General features: G+C 36.8%; 3 protein-coding genes and 1 non-coding gene across 9 annotated transcripts; 3 read left to right on the top strand and 1 right to left on the bottom strand.

Annotated features, from left to right (window-relative positions):
* Nucleotides 1-1,064: 1,064 nt before the first annotated feature.
* LOC109180452 (E3 ubiquitin-protein ligase RGLG2-like) lies at nucleotides 1,065-5,442 on the top strand. Of its 5 annotated transcripts, none has more exons than XM_019330047.1 (13): nucleotides 1,065-1,218; nucleotides 1,530-1,687; nucleotides 1,865-2,249; nucleotides 3,031-3,115; nucleotides 3,195-3,335; nucleotides 3,453-3,566; nucleotides 3,653-3,750; nucleotides 3,866-3,945; nucleotides 4,070-4,175; nucleotides 4,276-4,403; nucleotides 4,506-4,803; nucleotides 4,936-4,992; nucleotides 5,083-5,442. In XM_019330047.1, exons 3-13 carry the CDS (start codon nucleotides 1,965-1,967, stop codon nucleotides 5,161-5,163), a joined length of 1,473 nt encoding a protein of 490 aa, XP_019185592.1. In that variant the 5' UTR covers nucleotides 1,065-1,218; nucleotides 1,530-1,687; nucleotides 1,865-1,964; the 3' UTR covers nucleotides 5,164-5,442. The 5 variants fall into 5 exon arrangements, with proteins under 5 accessions (XP_019185592.1, XP_019185591.1, XP_019185590.1 ...); XM_019330046.1 differs by having other exon boundaries at nucleotides 1,075-1,326; XM_019330045.1 differs by lacking the exon at nucleotides 1,065-1,218 and adding an exon at nucleotides 1,251-1,326 and having other exon boundaries at nucleotides 1,530-1,710.
* A 2,226-nt stretch (nucleotides 5,443-7,668) lies between these two features.
* On the top strand, nucleotides 7,669-10,554 carry LOC109180595 (pre-rRNA-processing protein ESF2). Of its 2 annotated transcripts, none has more exons than XM_019330262.1 (8): nucleotides 7,669-7,888; nucleotides 8,661-8,898; nucleotides 9,074-9,137; nucleotides 9,364-9,431; nucleotides 9,515-9,604; nucleotides 9,690-9,820; nucleotides 10,065-10,214; nucleotides 10,318-10,554. In XM_019330262.1, exons 2-8 carry the CDS (start codon nucleotides 8,661-8,663, stop codon nucleotides 10,336-10,338), a joined length of 762 nt encoding a protein of 253 aa, XP_019185807.1. In that variant the 5' UTR covers nucleotides 7,669-7,888; the 3' UTR covers nucleotides 10,339-10,554. The 2 variants fall into 2 exon arrangements, with proteins under 2 accessions (XP_019185807.1, XP_019185806.1); XM_019330261.1 differs by having other exon boundaries at nucleotides 8,656-8,898.
* Nucleotides 10,555-10,649: 95 nt separating this feature from the next.
* LOC109180597 (ras-related protein RABB1b) lies at nucleotides 10,650-14,013 on the bottom strand. Its single transcript, XM_019330263.1, has 6 exons — nucleotides 13,683-14,013; nucleotides 13,427-13,566; nucleotides 12,755-12,837; nucleotides 12,306-12,510; nucleotides 12,148-12,216; nucleotides 10,650-11,005 (listed from the first exon to the last, which is right to left on the bottom strand). The coding sequence occupies exons 1-6, from the start codon at nucleotides 13,726-13,728 to the stop codon at nucleotides 10,913-10,915; spliced, it is 636 nt and encodes a 211-aa protein (XP_019185808.1). The 5' UTR covers nucleotides 13,729-14,013; the 3' UTR covers nucleotides 10,650-10,912.
* A 1,617-nt stretch (nucleotides 14,014-15,630) lies between these two features.
* Nucleotides 15,631-15,702, top strand: TRNAT-UGU. Its single transcript has one exon. It is a non-coding gene; the product is annotated as a tRNA-Thr (tRNA).
* The last annotated feature ends 2,809 nt before the right edge of the window (nucleotides 15,703-18,511 follow it).

The following is an 18,511-nucleotide window of genomic DNA, read 5'->3' as shown; positions in this document are numbered from 1 at the left end:
TTAGATTTATACGGAGTATAATATACCCAAATCATTGAGAGAGAGGAGGCCCGAGGTCGGGCCAGACACTTCGTCGTGCCTGCGCACCTTTTAAATCTTCAAAAATTGTATAATAAACAAATATGTAATTATAAAAACAATCATTTCTGTTAGACCCGTGAGATGGTCAATGGCTTCAACTTTACCTTTTTATTTTACATGATGACCTTTAGCCCCTTGTATCAAAAATCATATCAAAGGTAGGGTACGGTATTTGTTTTCATTAGGTAGAAATATGAATAGTTGAGATAAATATGATTAGTTTTATTATTATTTAAGTACAAATAAAATATGTAAGATTAATTCATCTACACAGTTGTCGCCCGTGAAGCAAGCGAATCGGAGGCGACGTCCGATCATCTTTCTCTGTCGCCATCTCAACTGTAGACAATGTCCATCTTCATTATCTTTTATGCCTTTATCATCTTCTCTTCTATTCTCTGCCTTCGCCACCGATTACGCATTGCCCCATCCCTCCATCTCCACTGTTACCGGTTATTACTCCATTATTTTTGCATTGTTGTTTCTCTTTAATTTGTTTTACTGGGTTTAATTTTGTATGCAGTTTCTGTGTTTTTCCTCTCGGTTGTTTTGACGAGTTTCTTCCTCTTGTTTATTTGGCGAGTTCTTTTTCATAAAGCGTGAAACAATAAAACTAGTTATAGCGTATGTAAATTTCATCTTGGCGGAAGTGCATATCATAATTCAGGAGTCTCTTGTTCTTTGTCTTTAGCAATGTCCTTTATAAGTTTTCATTTTTAGAAAACAAAATGAAAGCTTGCAAGACATGGAAGTAATAAAAAAAAAAAAAGATTACAAACAAGTATGCCACATCATTTTTTAAATGATAAAATTTATGGGATGAGGACAACCTAAATACCTAACTATTAACTTGAGTTTACTCTTGATAAAATCATTTAAAAATATTGGGGGACAGATGAAATCATCTAAGCTCAAAGGGGGTTGAGAGCAATTAGCCCATAAAATAAACAGAAATATGGTTCAATTTTCTCCATTTTTGATTCTCACCACCTTTTCCCCTCAATCTTTTCCAACGAGGCTGAAAATTTTCAAACGATTCGAAATTCGATCTACCAATTTCCCCGCAAATAATTTTGAAAAATCGAGTGCTAACACCACGACGAAAATGCAGTAGAGATTCCGTTGTCTATTGCCCAGGTGTGTTCTCGCTGGCTTCCTTCGCCATTCCATCATATATTTAAAGAATGCAGATGAACTAACTGCTCAGATCTCAGTTGTGTTCGTTCTGGTTAAGTCTTGAATTTGGTAAGTGTGAATGTCAGATTACCATTGCGTACAGTCGACCTCAAAATTTGACTGGGATTATATATACACTTTTTTTTTTTTTGCCTTACTTGCATAGGAAGTTGTGGGTCTACCTACGTTTCTTCTTCTGTTTAATTCATTTTTTTTTTCGGTGAAAATTGCAACGCAATAAACCTAATTGCGTGTGTTGAATTGGTTCATAGGCATGCTGTGCACGACAATGTTTGATTTCATCATTTGGCCGGAAAAGTAATATAAATTCGTCTCGGTCGTTGAGGGGGTCTTTCCGGAAACTACAGTATAAGAAAAGTCTTTTTCTTTTTGCTGTATAGCCGCCGAACTCTTCTGGATTGTCTGCCACGTAAGTATACAACTATATATAAGGTCTCCGGTATATCCGAATCTCTAAAGTAGACTTATAAGAACCCGTGATCTCGCGAAAGGGATTTTTTTTTTCCCCTAATTTTTGCGGTGTGTTGTTGATTGTGTTTCTCCGATTCCTAGTCAATCTTATCCGTTGGGCGATTGATTTCGACAGGTGTTTCGGATTCGTTGTGGTTTTTGTTTCTGGACGGCTGAGAGTTTTTATCTGAGAAATTAAGGATCTTCGTAGAGTTGTAGGAGCGGTAATTGAATTGATGGGAGGGAAGAGTTCTAGGGACGATAGTTGGAGGCAAGCTTCGAGGTCAACTTCGTCTTCGTGGAATTACGAATATCCTCAAACAGCTTATCCGCCTCAACCACAAGAGAGCTACAATTACCCTGTTCAGCATGCTTATCCTTCATATGCCCCTCCTCCTCCCCAAGAGCAGCAGTATCCCCCGCCTTCTCAAGATTTTGCCTCTCGGAATCATGCGCCGCCGCAGAGGAGGCTTGACCGGAGATATTCAAGGATAGCAGATAATTACAATTCATTGGAGGAGGTATGAATATAAGCAGCCTTAAATGCTGGATCTTGTTGCCTGTTTACATTTATCTCTACTAATTAATCTGTTATATACTAACATGGTGTGAAAGCTTTACTCTTGAGGAAAAGACTCTGTTTATAAAGTCAAAGTTTCTGACAATTTGATAAAGGGATCCCTCTTTTGTGCCATGTAAGGATAGTCAATCTTATATAGTAATACTGTCTCATGACATCTTATGCCCTTGCCTATGCAAACAAAATTAAAAGGAAAATTTGTTTATAATTTGGGAAATAAAGACTGTAATGCCAATAGAATGTGAAGGAGATCAGAAGTGTGGGCGTGTGGCATCTTAATATCATTTTACATGCGGGAATGAGATGATATGCATAGAACAATTCCTTGAAGCTGAAAATGTTTGAGTTTTAGGCACTGAAAGAAGAATTGATTACAGATGAGTGTTCACTTACTGAATTGCTTTGGCTTTACTTGAAGTTATACATATTTACAAAGAATGAAAATCTGTTGCATTTCCTCACTTCGAAAGGACCGGCATTCATGTCTCGTATTAAAGATTATTTTTAGTTATCCACTTATCCATTGTGCAATTCTACATCTCTCCCTCAGTCTCTCTATTTTATATTAGTATGTAGGATTTCAGGGTTTTTTTTTCCTAAGGATGTTTTTTTCCTCACCATCACATTGCAATTTTCTCTCTCTCTGAATCACTTATACACCACTATAGTATACATCTTTAGAATGTCTATGATGCCAACCAATGAAACACTGTTCTTTGTAGGTAACTGAAGCTCTTGCACGTGCTGGACTCGAGTCATCCAATCTAATTGTTGGTATTGATTTCACAAAGAGCAATGAATGGACGGGTAAAACATTTTATCTAATCAGATTCCTAATTATGTAGAATAAGTGATTCTGAGTTCCCTGACACCTGTCAACTTTTAGGTAAGAAGTCATTCAATGGGCGAAGCTTACATAACATTGGACATGGTCTTAATCCCTATGAGCAAGCAATCTCCATTATTGGGAAAACTTTGGCTGCCTTTGATGATGATAACTTAATCCCTTGTTTTGGATTTGGAGATGGTATTTACAAGAGTCTTTGTGCTCTTTTGTTTTATACTGTAAATGTTATTGTGTTTCTGTTTTAATTGCATCGGCTGTGAGATTTATTTGTTATCATGTCTTTCTTTTAATTTGCAGCATCAACTCATGATCAAGATGTATTCAGTTTCTATCCTGATGAAAGATTTTGCAATGGTTTTGAGGAAGTTTTATCTCAATATAGGGAAATTGCCCCCCGACTAAAACTTGCAGGTCAGAATTCTACTTCACCTGTTGTATTCTTGCTTTAATAGAGAAGCAAACTGTTTCGTTAATTATCTTAAGCCTCTTGCTTTCAGGACCAACATCTTTTGCACCAGTCATTGAAATGGCTATGACTATTGTTGAGCAGAGTGGAGGACAGTATCATGTTCTATTAATCATTGCTGATGGACAGGTATTTTTTTGGTTATTAACTAGACTAGATGTGCACAGATCCATCTGTTGCTCCCCTTGTTTGAATTCTGGGTCAGTAGTGACTACATTCATCTTGTTTGCTGTTTTCTAAACAGGTAACCCGTAGTGTTGATACTGGGCGTGGTCAATTGAGTCCACAGGAACAAAAAACAGTGGATGCAATTGTAGAAGCAAGGTATCTTGTATGATTTTCTTATGTGTGAACCTTCTAGATGTAAATTTTTCTCCAATATATGTGTATTGTCAATACTTTAGTTTCATTATAATGACATGCTGGTGCTGCTTCCTTGTTTCTGCAGCAAGTTTCCCCTGTCTATTATTTTGGTTGGGGTTGGAGATGGACCTTGGGACATGATGAAGGAGTTTGATGATAATATCCCAGCAAGGGAGTTTGATAATTTTCAGGTTAGTTATGATTTCTTATCAGGAATATTTAGTTCCCCATTTTACCATCAACCTATTCCTTGAATATGTCTTGCTGATCGTTTATGGCCTTCAAATCCAGTTTGTCAATTTTACCGAGATAATGTCAAAATCTGTACCTCAGTCCCGGAAAGAAACAGAATTCGCCCTTTCAGCATTGATGGAAATTCCTTCACAATATAAAGCCACAATGGAGCTTGGTCTCTTGGGGTATGCCTTCTTCTCTCTTTCTGCCCACCCTTCTTCCCCTCCCATTCCCCACATCTGACCGTTGCTTGTATGGGCTATAACTGAAATGTTTGCTTGTTTCAGTGGACATAAAGGTAAATCTCCTGGAAGGGTTGCCCTTCCCCCTCCCCTTTATGGTCCGGCTTCTTTGAGTGGTTCAAAGGCCTCGAGGGGAACAAGTTTTCAGCATACTCCAAGTTCTTACTACGACTACAAGGACCCTGCTAGCACAGCGTCTAGTTTTCCACACACCTCAAGTTCTTACTACGACTACAAGGACCCTGCTAGCACAGCTTCTAGTTTTCCACACACCTCGAGTTCTTACTATGATCCCAGAGGTGAACCTACTCCTTCTGCACCTGTCTCTACGTACGACAATCAGGTAACACACACGTTTCTTGCTTATGGCACATGTTCCAATCCTTGCTTATGGTTTCTTGCTTATGGCACATGTTCCAATCCTTGCTTATGGTGATTATGACTTACGAATATACATTTTCCTCTTGTTATACAGCTTTGCCCCATTTGCCTCAGTAATCCCAAAGATATGGCCTTTGGTTGTGGGCATCAGGTTAGCATTTCATTTCCTTTCCTTTCTTTGTTGGTCTTCAAGAAAGTTGATTGAGAGATTTGTAACAGTTTCATATTTTTGTTGATGCAGACGTGTTGTGATTGCGGGAAAGAGCTCGACCTCTGCCCAATCTGTCGAAGCTCAATTCAAACTAGGATAAAGCTGTATTAAGCCATGTAGTTTTCGTCCAATATTTTTCAACCCTTTCTGACAGAATAGTATTTGCAGTGGTTTGTGCGTTGTAAACATTTGTTGATTGGCATTTTTTGATTTGTTTTCTGAATGATTGAAAGGGGATGTCTCGATAAATAAGCGTAATGTACTAATGTCTATCCTTGTTTAGACCACCTTAGGTTAACATTGCTGTGCATTAAATTATTATATTAATCTTGTTCCGTCCAGTTCGGATGTCATATGTATATCGCCACTTGAAGGTGAAATTTAATTCGAGGATCATTTCAACTAGTTTAAGAATAATTTAGCGAAAATCACTCGTTTAAAGTATAATTAAAGTTTTGGTGTGAAGCATTAATTGGTAAGTACTGATGTTGACTATATATTGTGACGATGGGAACCCATGGTCTGCATGAGTGAAACATTTGCATTCAATGCTGTGAAAGTGGTTGTATATTGCGGCACTGCAGCCACGTTTCTTAACTTAGAAGATATATAGTGTGTATTGTCCTGAAAGGAATATCGAGTGGCTGGAAACCAAAAATTAACATTTTTTTAGTTAAATTACTTTTTTGAAACTTTATCTCGTGACGTTAAAAAAAAAAGAGAGTATATTATATACAGATATATATATAGAAATATAAACAACAATGATGTCCATGTACGTGCAGATATTGGTAACCACTAGCCATGCCATCAGGTGGGCGGGTAGCATTGAATGCCCAACAAACACCAAACCCAATCTGTTTCGCAAAAGAATAATAATACACTTCCATTGATGAGCTGATACATCGCAGAACAAATTAAACAACTCAATTTCTTTCAATTCGGTATTTGAGATCGTATCATTATCATGGCGTCTTTCAGATTCTCGTACCGCAGGCTGAAACAAGAAGGTGGGTGGTTGGAACACGAGGGCGGTGATGCGCCGCGAGAGAAAAAGGCGGCGTGGAGGCTAAGAAGCAGCTCCGGCAGTTTCCGGCTGAGGAAGCGATTGAGGATTAAGATTCCACGGTTGACGGTGATGAGAAGATTGTTGAGGAAGAAGGCGAGGGTGGTTGTAGCTGCGTGTGCTAGAACTGCCAAGAGATTGAAGGAGAGTAAGTCCCATTTTGGGGATCTTTTCGCCGGCAATTACTTGTTCCTGCAGGTCACCCCTACTGCCTTCAAATCCCAGAATCCTAACAAATCTCTCCAGCTTTTACAGCGCTCATACGCTGTCACTTCAGTAATCCAAAAACAAAATACCTATTCTTAATTTAGACCTTGCCATCTCTCTTCATTAGTTCATTATTATGTTTTTGCCTCTGGTGAAATTTGTTTGTTGAAAGGCATACAATAACGATGGTGGTGTACTAATTAATAAATGGATATTTCTTCTATTCTTTAAGTAATTAACTACAGTAGTAACTACGGAGTATTTTATTACGCGGTAAATTATCAAAATGGTCCTTCAATTATGTGGATTTCACTAATTTCATTCTACTCATTTTGATTTAACTAATTTCATCGTTCGACTATTAAAATTTTAACCATTTTAGTTCTCTAGTGACTTAGACAGCATATTTTGAGGGATATTATTGAAACTTCACTGTAGCACCAGCTGACTGTTAGACTGTTTTTTTTTTTTTTTTTTACTCCATATAAATTTCTAACTGATATATCATACACGCCAAACAACAAAACCACGGCAAAAATCCTCCCTACGTCTCTGGTCCTCTCCGAGTCTCCGAATAATAACACTGCTTCTTCACTACGTCGAAAGCCCCGTAGCCTTTGAGTCCAGCGAAAGAATATATGAGCGGAAAACCCCAGATTCCTGCACCACTTGAGTACTTGTTCAACCACATTAACAGATATTTGGGAGTGGAATGGACTGAGGGCCGCCTCGATATCATGGTGTGGACTTCTGAAGTCGTTGAGTACCCGGGAGAGCCCGTTCACGAGGTGAGGAGAAGATGGAATTGATTGCGTTTAATACTTTGGGACAAAATCGAGTATTAGCTAATTGTTGGAGGACCATTTTGGGTAGTAACTCTTTATAAATATATGTTCATAATTATAGAGCTATATATTCATAATTTTCGATGTTCATATTCTCAATTGTTGAACTCTGTATTCACAAATCACATAATTATATATTCATAATTTAATACCTATACAGTTTAGAAATTATAAATCTACTACAAAAATTATGAATCTACAGTACATATATTATAAATTTGCAGTATAAAAATCATGAATCTACTTTATAGAAATTATGAATCTGCTGTATTTAAATTATGAATCTACAATTTAAAAATTATGAATCTACAGTATAGAAATTATGAAGCTAAACCTGTATGGTGCACACATTTGCACAACATAACAGTCTAATAAATTTCAATTGGGCCAGCTTCATGGAAATCTATCTATAAGACTATAACTGCAAAGCTTTAGGCCCGGCCCAGTATTATTGCTTTGTATTAGAATGCGAGCTACTGCTTTAATTTTACAATGGAAATTGATAGATGTATGCGAATGCGATAGCCGTCGGAGTAGGAGAGGAGCTTTCCCCTTAACGATACCTCTTCGCCCGTTCGCCGGAACTCTGCAGTTTAGACAGCGGCGTAGCTGCTGTGGACGTTCTTTTATTTGACGCAGGTTTTTCCCTCTCGATTGTCAGCTCCGCTGAGCTTTTACGGTTGAATATTGTGCTAAGATTCAAATACCGCTGTTGAAGGTTGGCTATCTTTCTCTAATCAATTATTTCGTTGTTTGATTGTAACTTAATTGAGTTTTCACGATAAACTTTGGTTTTAGCATTGAGAGAGAGAGAGAGTGAGAGAGGCGTAATGGGTTTTGCCGTCGTTTTTTGGTTTTATGAAATCAGTAGCCTGAAAGCAGGGGATGAATTGACAGTAGGGTATGCAATCGAGTTAAATCTGATTCAAGTTCGGTTAAACTCGAACTTGAACTGAGCTAGAGTTTAAATATTTTTGTTGATGGATTGTCCAGCCGCCACAAGCTATATATAACAATAATATACTCCATAATATAGTACTCCATATATGTTACAGAGCGTCCGGAAGCCCTAAACCCTACTCACGCCGGCAAACAGCACCTCGGCGAGTAGGGGGCGCTGGTAGCTGTATGTAAATTATTCTATAGCTCTGCATTCTTGAAGTTAGGTACATCATGAATTCCCTAAATTTGTATTCTGAACCTCTAAGAATTTTTAGAGGTAAACTTAACTTTATTAATTGTATCTAGTTTCTGGGATAAGAAAAAGAAAACAAGAACAGTAGTTGCTTAGACATAAAATTGCAGAGGGAAGACTATTGAAATTTGAAAAGGACTGTGGTATGAGATTGGGCTGAGGCCTAGTTTTATTGATCTATTGTTGCATATTAGCATTATAAATTCATAGCCAGTGCCCCTTGTTGCATTTTAGTGGTAGTTTGCAAGACTAATATTCATTATCACTTTGTGTTTTGGGTTCTGCATTAGTTAAGATGACTGAGGAAGATTTGGAGGTAAAAGATTCTGCTGGTGAAGATGGGATAGAAAATGATGTTAAGGTTGAAAATCGAAAAAATAAAAGGAAGCAACGGTTAATGGATGAAGCTGCAAAGGCTGGAAAGCGTGGGATTTGTTACTTGAGCCGTGTACCTCCACACATGAATCCTGTGAAGCTCCGTCAACTTCTTTCTCAGTATGGAGAAATTCAGAGAATTTATCTTGTACCTGAAGGTTAATCTAATCCTGTCTACCATGTAAAATGAATATTTAGTCTTCAGTTATTTACTTGTTTCTAGTCTTTTTGTCTAACATTATAATACATAGCTAGTTTAGCACAACCTTTTCAATAACTCTTTTTTGTATGATAGCACATTGTTCCTGCAACTCATACGTGTTTATCTTACAGATCCTGCGGCACAAATGAACCGTAAACGGGCAGGTGGTTTTCGTGGACAAGAATTTTCAGAAGGGTATGCAATTGCAACTTGAAAATTTTATCATAAATTAAAACACTATGTTGATAGCAAGATAGAACCATATATAGATGTACTTTACATCCCTAGTTTTGTATGGCATTGTTGGATATGAAATGGCTAAAAATGATTAAGGTATCAATTGCTTTTAATATTCTATGTGTGTGTGTGTGTGTTTATGCGGATATGCCTGGGAGACAATTATGATAACCCATATTTGTAGGTGGGTTGAGTTCGCGAAAAAGAGCATTGCTAAAAGGGTTGCTAAGATGTTAAACGGTCAACAAATAGGTATCTTGGCTTTCTGTGCTTGCTTTTCGTGAGTTATGCGGAATGGAAATATCTATAATTCTCAAAGTTCTCTTTGTTTTTAGGCGGCAGGAAAAGGTCCTCATTCTATTATGACATTTGGAATATCAAGTACTTGAGTAAATTCAAGTGGGATGATCTTACTGAAGAGATTGGTAGGGAGAACATTTCCTAGGACTAATCTTTTATTGCATGCTTTGATGTCCAAACTTAATTACCTGACACAATAAATGCTTGCAGCATACAATAATGCTGTTCGGGAACAGAAGTTAGCACTGGAAGTTTCAGTTGCTAAGAAGGAAAGAGATTTCTTCCTCACACAAGTTGATAAATCACGTGCCTTAAGTGCTATTGAGGAACGGTTAAAGAAGGTGCACAGTCTTCCATGTTACTGTACTCTTGATTCGTGAATGTTACCTTACCCTTCTTCAACTATGTATATGAAGTATTCCTGAGCTCACAAGTTTAAGAAAAACATAATAATTGGATGCTTTGTGCTTCGCCTCTTTCTATTCTAATTTCAACCTTAGCCTTTTGATTCATAACTTTTACCTTACCCTTCAACTATGTCATCCTTTATTCATATACATCTTTATTGTTATCTTGTTCCTACAGAAGCAGAAAGTTCAACAAGAGTCGATTGAAACTTCTTCTGTGGATAACCAGTTTATGCCAAAGTTGATTAGGCAAGTTCCGCAGAAGAAGGCAGTGGCAGCAGGAACTGGAGAAAACAAAACAAAACTGTCTAAGGATACACTAGCTGCAGTAATTTCCCCAACCCTTTTCTTTGGTCAACTGGCCCTTTCTTCTGCCCTCCCTCTGTCGTATATAACTGTTATTTGAATGAACACTCACTTGCATGCTTCAGGTGTTTGGTGGCTCGTCATGATTGCATCATTGGAAGGTGGGCTTACCGGTTCATGTGCAGCTTTCTATTTTTTTGAGGTTGTATTTTCTTTGTGCTTCCTATCGAGCACCACCATGTAACATGACTCTACTTCTAAGATAGGTAGGATTGTAGAGGTGAAAGTTCTCAGGGATTAATTATCGCACTTTCTCTTTCTCGATGATGAGGTTTTCAATTTTCATGATACAGTTTGAGGTATTAAGATCTCAAAAGTATTTTTTACATTGTGATTCTTGTATAACTGTAGAATACATATTGGTTGAAGGCAGTTCAATAATAAACACAATATATGCAGAGAACAAATCAGATCCAAATAGGTGAAGATATAGAGAACACACACAATCTAATGGGACTATACAATACAAGTATAGGTCTCTGTAATAACAAACAATGACATGTCGAACAATCTGGTACTGTATACAGTATAACTTGAAAGAACTTAAATTGAGCTGTACATTTCTTGTTCGACAGTCAAAGACCAGAACTGTGAAGCTTATGATCAGTCTGAATAACACTTCACAAAAGATGCTGCAACACAATTGATAAGACTAGCACATCAGCTGCAACATCCACCTCTCTGTGCAACTGCTCCATCCCTTGCACCACTACCACCTTGAGGCCGGCCATACCCAACCTTGATGCCAGATGACTGCAATAATTACAAAAATAAAACTATCTCAATAAAGGTGCATTCTAGCATCAATGACTACTCCAGTGAGGATAATTACAAAAATAAAACTATCTCAATAAAGGTGCATTCTAGCATCAATGACTACTCCAGTGAGGATCAAGGTTTACTTTTCAAACTACAGAGAAGTATGATAGTCTATCATTAGTTCACATAATACCAGTCAGAGATACAAGAAGATGCAATACATTAATACCAGTTGGGGCCCTTGACTATTGCGCTTTATTTAAAAAGATCCTATGTTTAATTTTTTGCTCGATTTAGTCCCCTAACTACTAAAATGTTACCTTGTTAGGTTTGCCATTAGTTGTCGGTCAAATTCAGGGGCAAAATTGTCTTTTCAAGCAAAATAGTCTAGTTACAAGACATTGTTCTCTTTACAAATCCATCAATCATTTGAAAATAGATAGTAAAGAGAACATTGATCTTCTTGTTGAATTCTAAAGTTAGAAGGACCCAAGAAGGCTTATGGAAAAGGCAACTCAAATACCTCAGTGAAGTTGATGAAAGTTCCATAACGAAAAAAACAAGATTGATGGATTTGTAAAGAGAACAATGTCTTGTAAACAAGATCAATGTTCTCTTTACTATCTATTTTCAAATGATTGATGGATTTATAAACAGAACAATGTGTTGTAACTAGATGATTTTGCTTGAAAAGACAATTTTGCCACTGGATTTGACGGACAACTAACAGCAAACCTAACAAGGTAACCTTTCAGTAGTTAGGGGAATAAATCGAACAAAAAATTAAATAGAGGACCTTTTTAAGTAAATCGCAATAGTTGAGGGACCCCAATTGGTATTAACTCATATTTGCAATACAAACTCATCTCAATCCATCTCTAGATTCAATATGAGTACATCAATGGTAACTCTAACATGGAAGCAACCTAAATAAGCATCAAAATTTAGGAGGCTGGAGACTTATAGACCCTGATAGCACACAAAAGAACTTCCCCCTCGATTAATTAAAGACTTATGGTTAGATGTGAAACATAAGATAATAAGAAGAATATTTACTGGAAGGCCCAATACAACTATACAAGCAAGATATACTTTGACATTAATAGGGTTTAAGGTTAATACAAGCAAAAACTTACCTCATTGGACACATCAAAAACACCTTCCTGAATTTTCTGAAGTACCTTTGAAGCAGTCTTTATGAAGGCCTGCATACAAAGTGTATCAGTTTATAAAACAAAGGAGTTTCAAGAACAAAAATTACAAAATGTCTCTGAATTTGGCTGAAGTGTATCACCTCCTCAACATTTTGGGCAGTTCTAGCTGATGCCTCCAAAAACAAAAGCCCATTTTCTTTTGCAAATTGCTCACCCTCCTCTTTACTTACAGCTCTTCGGTGAGCAAGATCACTCTTGTTTCCTACAAGGATGATAGTCATATTTGCATTTGCATGCTGCCGAGCATCTTCCAGCCAGCTTGCAAGATGATTGAAAGTCTCTCTCCTTTAGATGGAAATTTAACCAGCTTAGAAGAAGGAAATAGAGAGAGATCAAGAACATACAATTATACCAAATAGAAATCAAAGTAAAATGAAATCCTTGAATTTGATAAGAAAGAAACATGCTGGCCAGTCAGTGTTTATCCATTAAAAGCACACATTATCTCGTATTAGAAATATTATAAATGAATAAATAAAGGAACAATTAGAATCCTTTAAAAAAAAAAACAATTAGAGTATATAATCACCTGGTTATGTCATACACCAGTAGAGCACCAGCAGCTCCTCTGTAGTATGATCTGGTGATAGATCTGAAGGCTTCTTGTCCAGCCTAGAGAGAAGATAGTTCTTCGTTAAAAATGCCATTCACTACATCAAACTTTCACAAACATAAAATGTAATAAAATAATTGAGAAAATGATATAAATTACACAAAACATGGAGCATGTACACACTCAGAAGCCTTAAAAAAATTATGATAATACCATCCAAAACACAAAATAACTGTAGCTAAGCAGGTTTCTTTGTTTAGTTTGCAGTTAATTATGCATTTATGCTGGTTGCAATGTGGTCAAAATTTTAAAGGATTCTGATAATAGTAGAATACATATATGCTGGCTATATGGACCTAGAACTTCTTTTCCAGTTACCAATTTCTTTGGACCTGATATTTCAACAGCAGTATCTTCTATTTCCAGACCAGAGGAACAAGCCATTTTAGCTCATAAAACTGTAAAAATTATGATTAACAAAAGATTGGTTCATGTATCTAGTTTGTGTGCAGACAATAATTCAAACAAATCAATTATAGGAACATCTCGGTCGTCATACTTGAAAGCTTCATCTCCAAGTTAACATAAGAGAGCAAGAAAGCTAAACTGATCTGAGATGAAGCCAGTACGAAGCAAAAGTTAACTCACAGTGTCCCAAATTTGAAGCTTAATGGGGCGGCCATCAATGGTGACCATGCGAGCCCCAAACTCAACTCCGATAGTGAGATCATGCACCGGCTGGAACCTCTTGTCAGTGAATTGCAGTAGCAGGCATGATTTCCCAACCCCTGTTCACATCCAAACAGCCAAATCGGAAAAAATAAATTAGGGTTTAAAGTTCACTACAGCATTAAGGTCTCAAAAAAAAAAAAAAAAAAAGTTGAACGTAAAGAGGAAGCTTCACCGGTGTCTCCGATGATTATGTATTTGAACAAGTAATCGTACGACATCTCCCACGGCGGCGACGGCAACGATTCAGGAGGCGATGAAGAAGAAAGGAAAGCAAAGGAACTATATCGCAGCTACAGAATGAAAGGACGTGCAAGAAAAGAAAAGGAGTGAGGGAGGGAAACCATCTACCATATACTCCTCAGCTGAGCTAAATATAAAAATTGAATAAATTTTTCATTCCGTCATTCAACGATTTTGCCAAAACGACATTTAAACGTGATACGTTTAGCTACCAAATTAGCGGCTAATGTTTTCTATCCAGCCCACCGTCCAATATGCACAAAGTCGGCTCTACAAATTATAAACAATTTCTATTGTGCACTTGGATAATAGAAAAGGATAAGTACTTTTCTTTAAAAAAAAAAAAAAAAAAAAAAGGAAAGGATGAGTACTTTTAATTGAAGCAAATCATTCAACTTTTTTTGTTATGAGAATATAAATTGTAATGAAATAATGAATCAAAATTAGTTAAGGTAGATTATTACTACTTAATCAAATTATTTTATCCTAGTTCAAGGCATCAAATATAATTTTAGAGTATAAACATAACAGATTAAAATAATGTTTATGAATAACAAAATAATGCATTGTTGATGAATTTAATGTTTGTGTCTAAACAGTAAATGACGTGTGACTTAATACAACTTTAATATCTACCAAATATGCATTAGTTTGGACTGTTGAGACTTTATGTAGCTTAACAAAGCCTATGTTATGTTATCTTAAAATGAATAGGAGCATGTCCCCAATATGCGACATCGTATACATACACAAATGTAATGATAGCCCACGTTGTTAACACAATTCTAACTAATCTACTCAATTGGTCATATCCCAACTGGCTATCACATGCCTTTGTTGATCTTTCATATGCTCTGGCTTACTAAGATTTTATACCAATTAACCGCAATGATCTAATTGTGCTTATCAAGACTTGAACAATTATGCATCTCCGATGGTGAAGATTAGAAGAGAGAAAGGGGAAGAAACGAGAAGAAAACGAATGAAAAGAAGATAAAATTATTAGTTGAAGAGAATTTTCTGAAGAAAAGGTGGATGAACGCATGGTGCTCATGTGTCACGCAAACATGCCTGTGTCCCCCGGCCATTGTTATATTATAATTTATTTTATGCTTTGTTTGAATTAAGCCGTTTCAACAGCTTGATTTATTACTTTATTTTTTTATCGTTGATTTTTTTTTTTAAACTAAAAATTATAAAAATTCATTAATAAAATATAAGGTTTCCATAGTTATTTTTTACAAACTATTTACGTAAGTGGTTGTAAAATTGTTCAAAATATTGTTAAAATCATATAAATACATAAAAAACTAAAATTAAGAGCAAAAGAAGCATTTTTTTTCTGAGAAAATTGGTGGGCCAAACCGCATTCGGCACGCCCATGCCTTCCAGCTTTTTGTGGTCGGCGAGCCCAGTAGTTTTTCGAATCCTCCTTCGATAAGGGCATGGAAGACCTAAATTTGAAATTACTAATTTATCCATGTATTTAACCTCTTTTGACAAATTACCCAACGGAGGACAATATTGAGTAATAACACAAAAGTCTGGGAGTAGTTTATGACACCAAAGTCGTTTAGAAAAAAATTGAGAAAAACCACTATAGTTGATGACATTTTTTTTTAGATATTAACTCATATGAAATTACTAAATTATCCATATACTTAACACCCTTTTAACAAATTACCTAACGAATGACAGTATTGAGTGAAAATACAAAAGTCTGAGACTACTTTATGACACCAAAATCGTTTAGGACAAAATTGAGAAAAATCACTATAGTCGAAGACAATTTTGGGCATTAACTCAAACTTAGACCAACACACATCAAAGTTGAAATATCAAATACTGTTATAAAAATATCAAGCTGTAGGGATGTGCAGGCCCCTATAGCTCAGTGGTAGAGCGTCAGTCTTGTAAACTGAAGGTCTGTAGTTCGATCCTGCATGGGGGCAAGCTTCTTTTTTTGCACCACTGCTGATTTGATGCAACTCTAGCATTTCGTATTGTTTGGTAGGGAGGAGTGGTATAAAGGTAAAAACTTTTTTGCGTTTCCTTTTCCCCATTGAATTGCAATTCGGTAGCCCGTAGAATCTAAACCCTCAACGAGCCCTAATCAAGTAAGCAGTTCATCTTTCTTTCTTTTTTTTGGCTGAGCTTTGCAAATCGCAATTGTGCACTCCGCCGAATCAAAATGGCTTCTTTTCTGGGAAAGGTTCTGAGAAACCGATCTCAATCTGCCTCAACACTCATCACTCAGTTCAGCAAATCCCAGACACAGATCCTCGCCGCAACTCCGCCACCACCACCGCCCCTCCTTCCGCCTCTCTTCGACGGTAGACTAGTCCAACACCCGATCTTTCTCGAACCCAAAAGAGAAGATTCAAATCCGAACGCTTGCTCGCGGTTCTACCCAACCTTTTCTTTTGAGTATTTCTTAAACCCAATTTCTCAGCCTGGGTTCATCATTCCGTCCGAGGATGCTGGCGTTACGTCCCCAGAATCTCCCAAAATGTGGGCCGACAGTGTGAAGAAGAAGAGGAAGAGGAAGATGAACAAGCACAAACTGCAGAAGCTGAGGAAGCGCCTCAGAAGGAAGACATAGTTATCCTACCCGTTGATCTAGTGAGAAGCATTGCTTTCTGAGCCTGCCTTTCATTTGTCTATGTCTAATTACCATGAAAAATTTCTTCTTTTCCATACCTTTCCCATGTTTTAGATTGTATTAGCTAAAGAATTGATTTTTGTGGAGGATGACATTGCTCAACATATGAACTCCATGACTTTTAAGAATAGTTTTGAGGAATTATCTTCCTTCTTTCATCCTACATAGTTACATAATAATTGACATGCTTTATCTTCACTTTGGATTGTACGTCTACAAATTTACTGGATTTCTTAGGCAAGAATTGCATTAATCTGTATTAAATCAGACAAGAAGTTATCAATTATTCTCTGATGCCCTCCTTTTTGGGTGTAGAAAAGAAGTATACACAATGGTGTTGGTAGTTCAGATATTAGTTGGAACTCTTTGCTTAAGCCTGTGACCTGTGTTTGGGTTAGTTGGGTGTTAAAAATGTCTCTGTATTCAACAAAAAAGGACATGGGTTGGGTTGGTGAAACTCTTTGTATAAGGAGGTCCAGTGAGGTTCATAATTTTGGACACAGTGGCTCTTACTGGTTCTGTGCTTTTAGTGAATGACTAACAAAAGTATAGATCAGGTGGCAATGATATAAACCCTTACTAGATTAGCCTTGAGGCTTGCCCAAAACTTTAATCTTTTCAAAGCAACAAGGTATATAGCAGTGTAGTGAAAATGCACTGATGTATATAGGAACATCTGGCTTTGAGGTTTTTATTATTTATTACGTGGCCATTGTTCTGGTTTTCAGTCGTGTTCAACACGTTTCACAGTCTGTGAATATGAATTTGGTCACCAGAGCTTCGTCACTACTGGGGATTAGGGTTGTATGGGAGTCACTTCCTTTCTTTGCAATGTGTGCTAATCACTGAAATTTTATACTTACTAATATGTTGTGTATTACATTCTTTGTCAAAACTCGAAAGGAAAAGACTTGCTTTTTATGTTAATCTTTGAATGACTCTCCTTTGTTTCACTGGAGTGAGCTGCTTGAACATATTTATTAGGTGTTTTGTTATCAGCCACACCACACCTATGGTGCTGCTTAATATGCAGGACTCTGGAGTGAGCTTCTTCTCATACTGATTTTATTCCTTTTGCCCTATAACCCCTATTTCTTATGCTTTCCCGACACGTGTTGGTGGGCTAAATTTTTGGGTGCTCTTTTTTCTAATCCATATTATATATATAGGCTAGAAGAGTTGCAATGCTTATTTTGACACATGCTGAGGATGAGGCTCTGGATGGTGGATAGGTCCCATGTTGGCCAATAATGGCGTTGGGTAGAGAAGGAGGAGGAGGAAAATACAAGAAATAGAATAACCAAACTCTAGAGCACAATCAATGTGAATGAATAATGTTTTCATTTGTCCTGGTATGATTTATGAAGAAGAAACATTTATTTGGTTTCCTCAGAAATGCAGTTAAAAGCTGTGATTTTTCTTTGGCATCAGCTGCTGCCAGTGTATTGTGTACAACCTCACACCTCCTTCATTCATAGAGAAGTGAGAATAGCTCTATATTTTCAAGAATGTGTATATTGCCAGTAATAATCAATGTTGTATCAGGGAGCTTTAATTTTGGCTCTGCACTAACTCTTCTTCATGGTCATTGCTGCCACGGCACTTGTGCTTGGATGGATACCATTTCCAGTTGCAATTGGAATTTAAAATCTGCATACTACTGTTGTCTTTTTTTTTTTTTTTTTTTTTTTGGAAATTACTGTTGTCTTTCTAATTTACATCACTTCTCTTGGAAAAAGCCTTGAATCAGTTCTTATTATCGCAGTCTGTGAATACCTGATGGATGGATGTAAATTAGAGCCTTAAAATTAGACATTGCATAATACTCCGGTACTCCCTAATATGTTAATAATTAGGGGTTGGATCTACTTATTATACGGAGTACATGTTATTTATATGCATATTATTTCGTATAATACCAGTATAAATTAATCCATAAAAGTAAAGAGTATAAGAGCAACATTAACCGTTCAAAATTTTACAAGTTTTTTGCATAAAGTAGAAAAGAGGGGCGCTTAGTAGGTTGAGAAAGTAGCTATGAACAGATACTGCATTGTAACAGATTTGAAAACAAATTCAGACAACAAAAATTTAAAAAA

Source organism: Ipomoea nil, unplaced genomic scaffold (genome assembly GCF_001879475.1).
Source record: "Ipomoea nil cultivar Tokyo-kokei standard unplaced genomic scaffold, Asagao_1.1 scaffold1026, whole genome shotgun sequence".
NCBI classification, from domain to species: Eukaryota; Viridiplantae; Streptophyta; class Magnoliopsida; order Solanales; family Convolvulaceae; genus Ipomoea; species Ipomoea nil.
The sequence above is the reverse complement of the archived record's forward strand: the minus strand, read 5'-3'. Positions and strand labels throughout refer to the sequence as shown.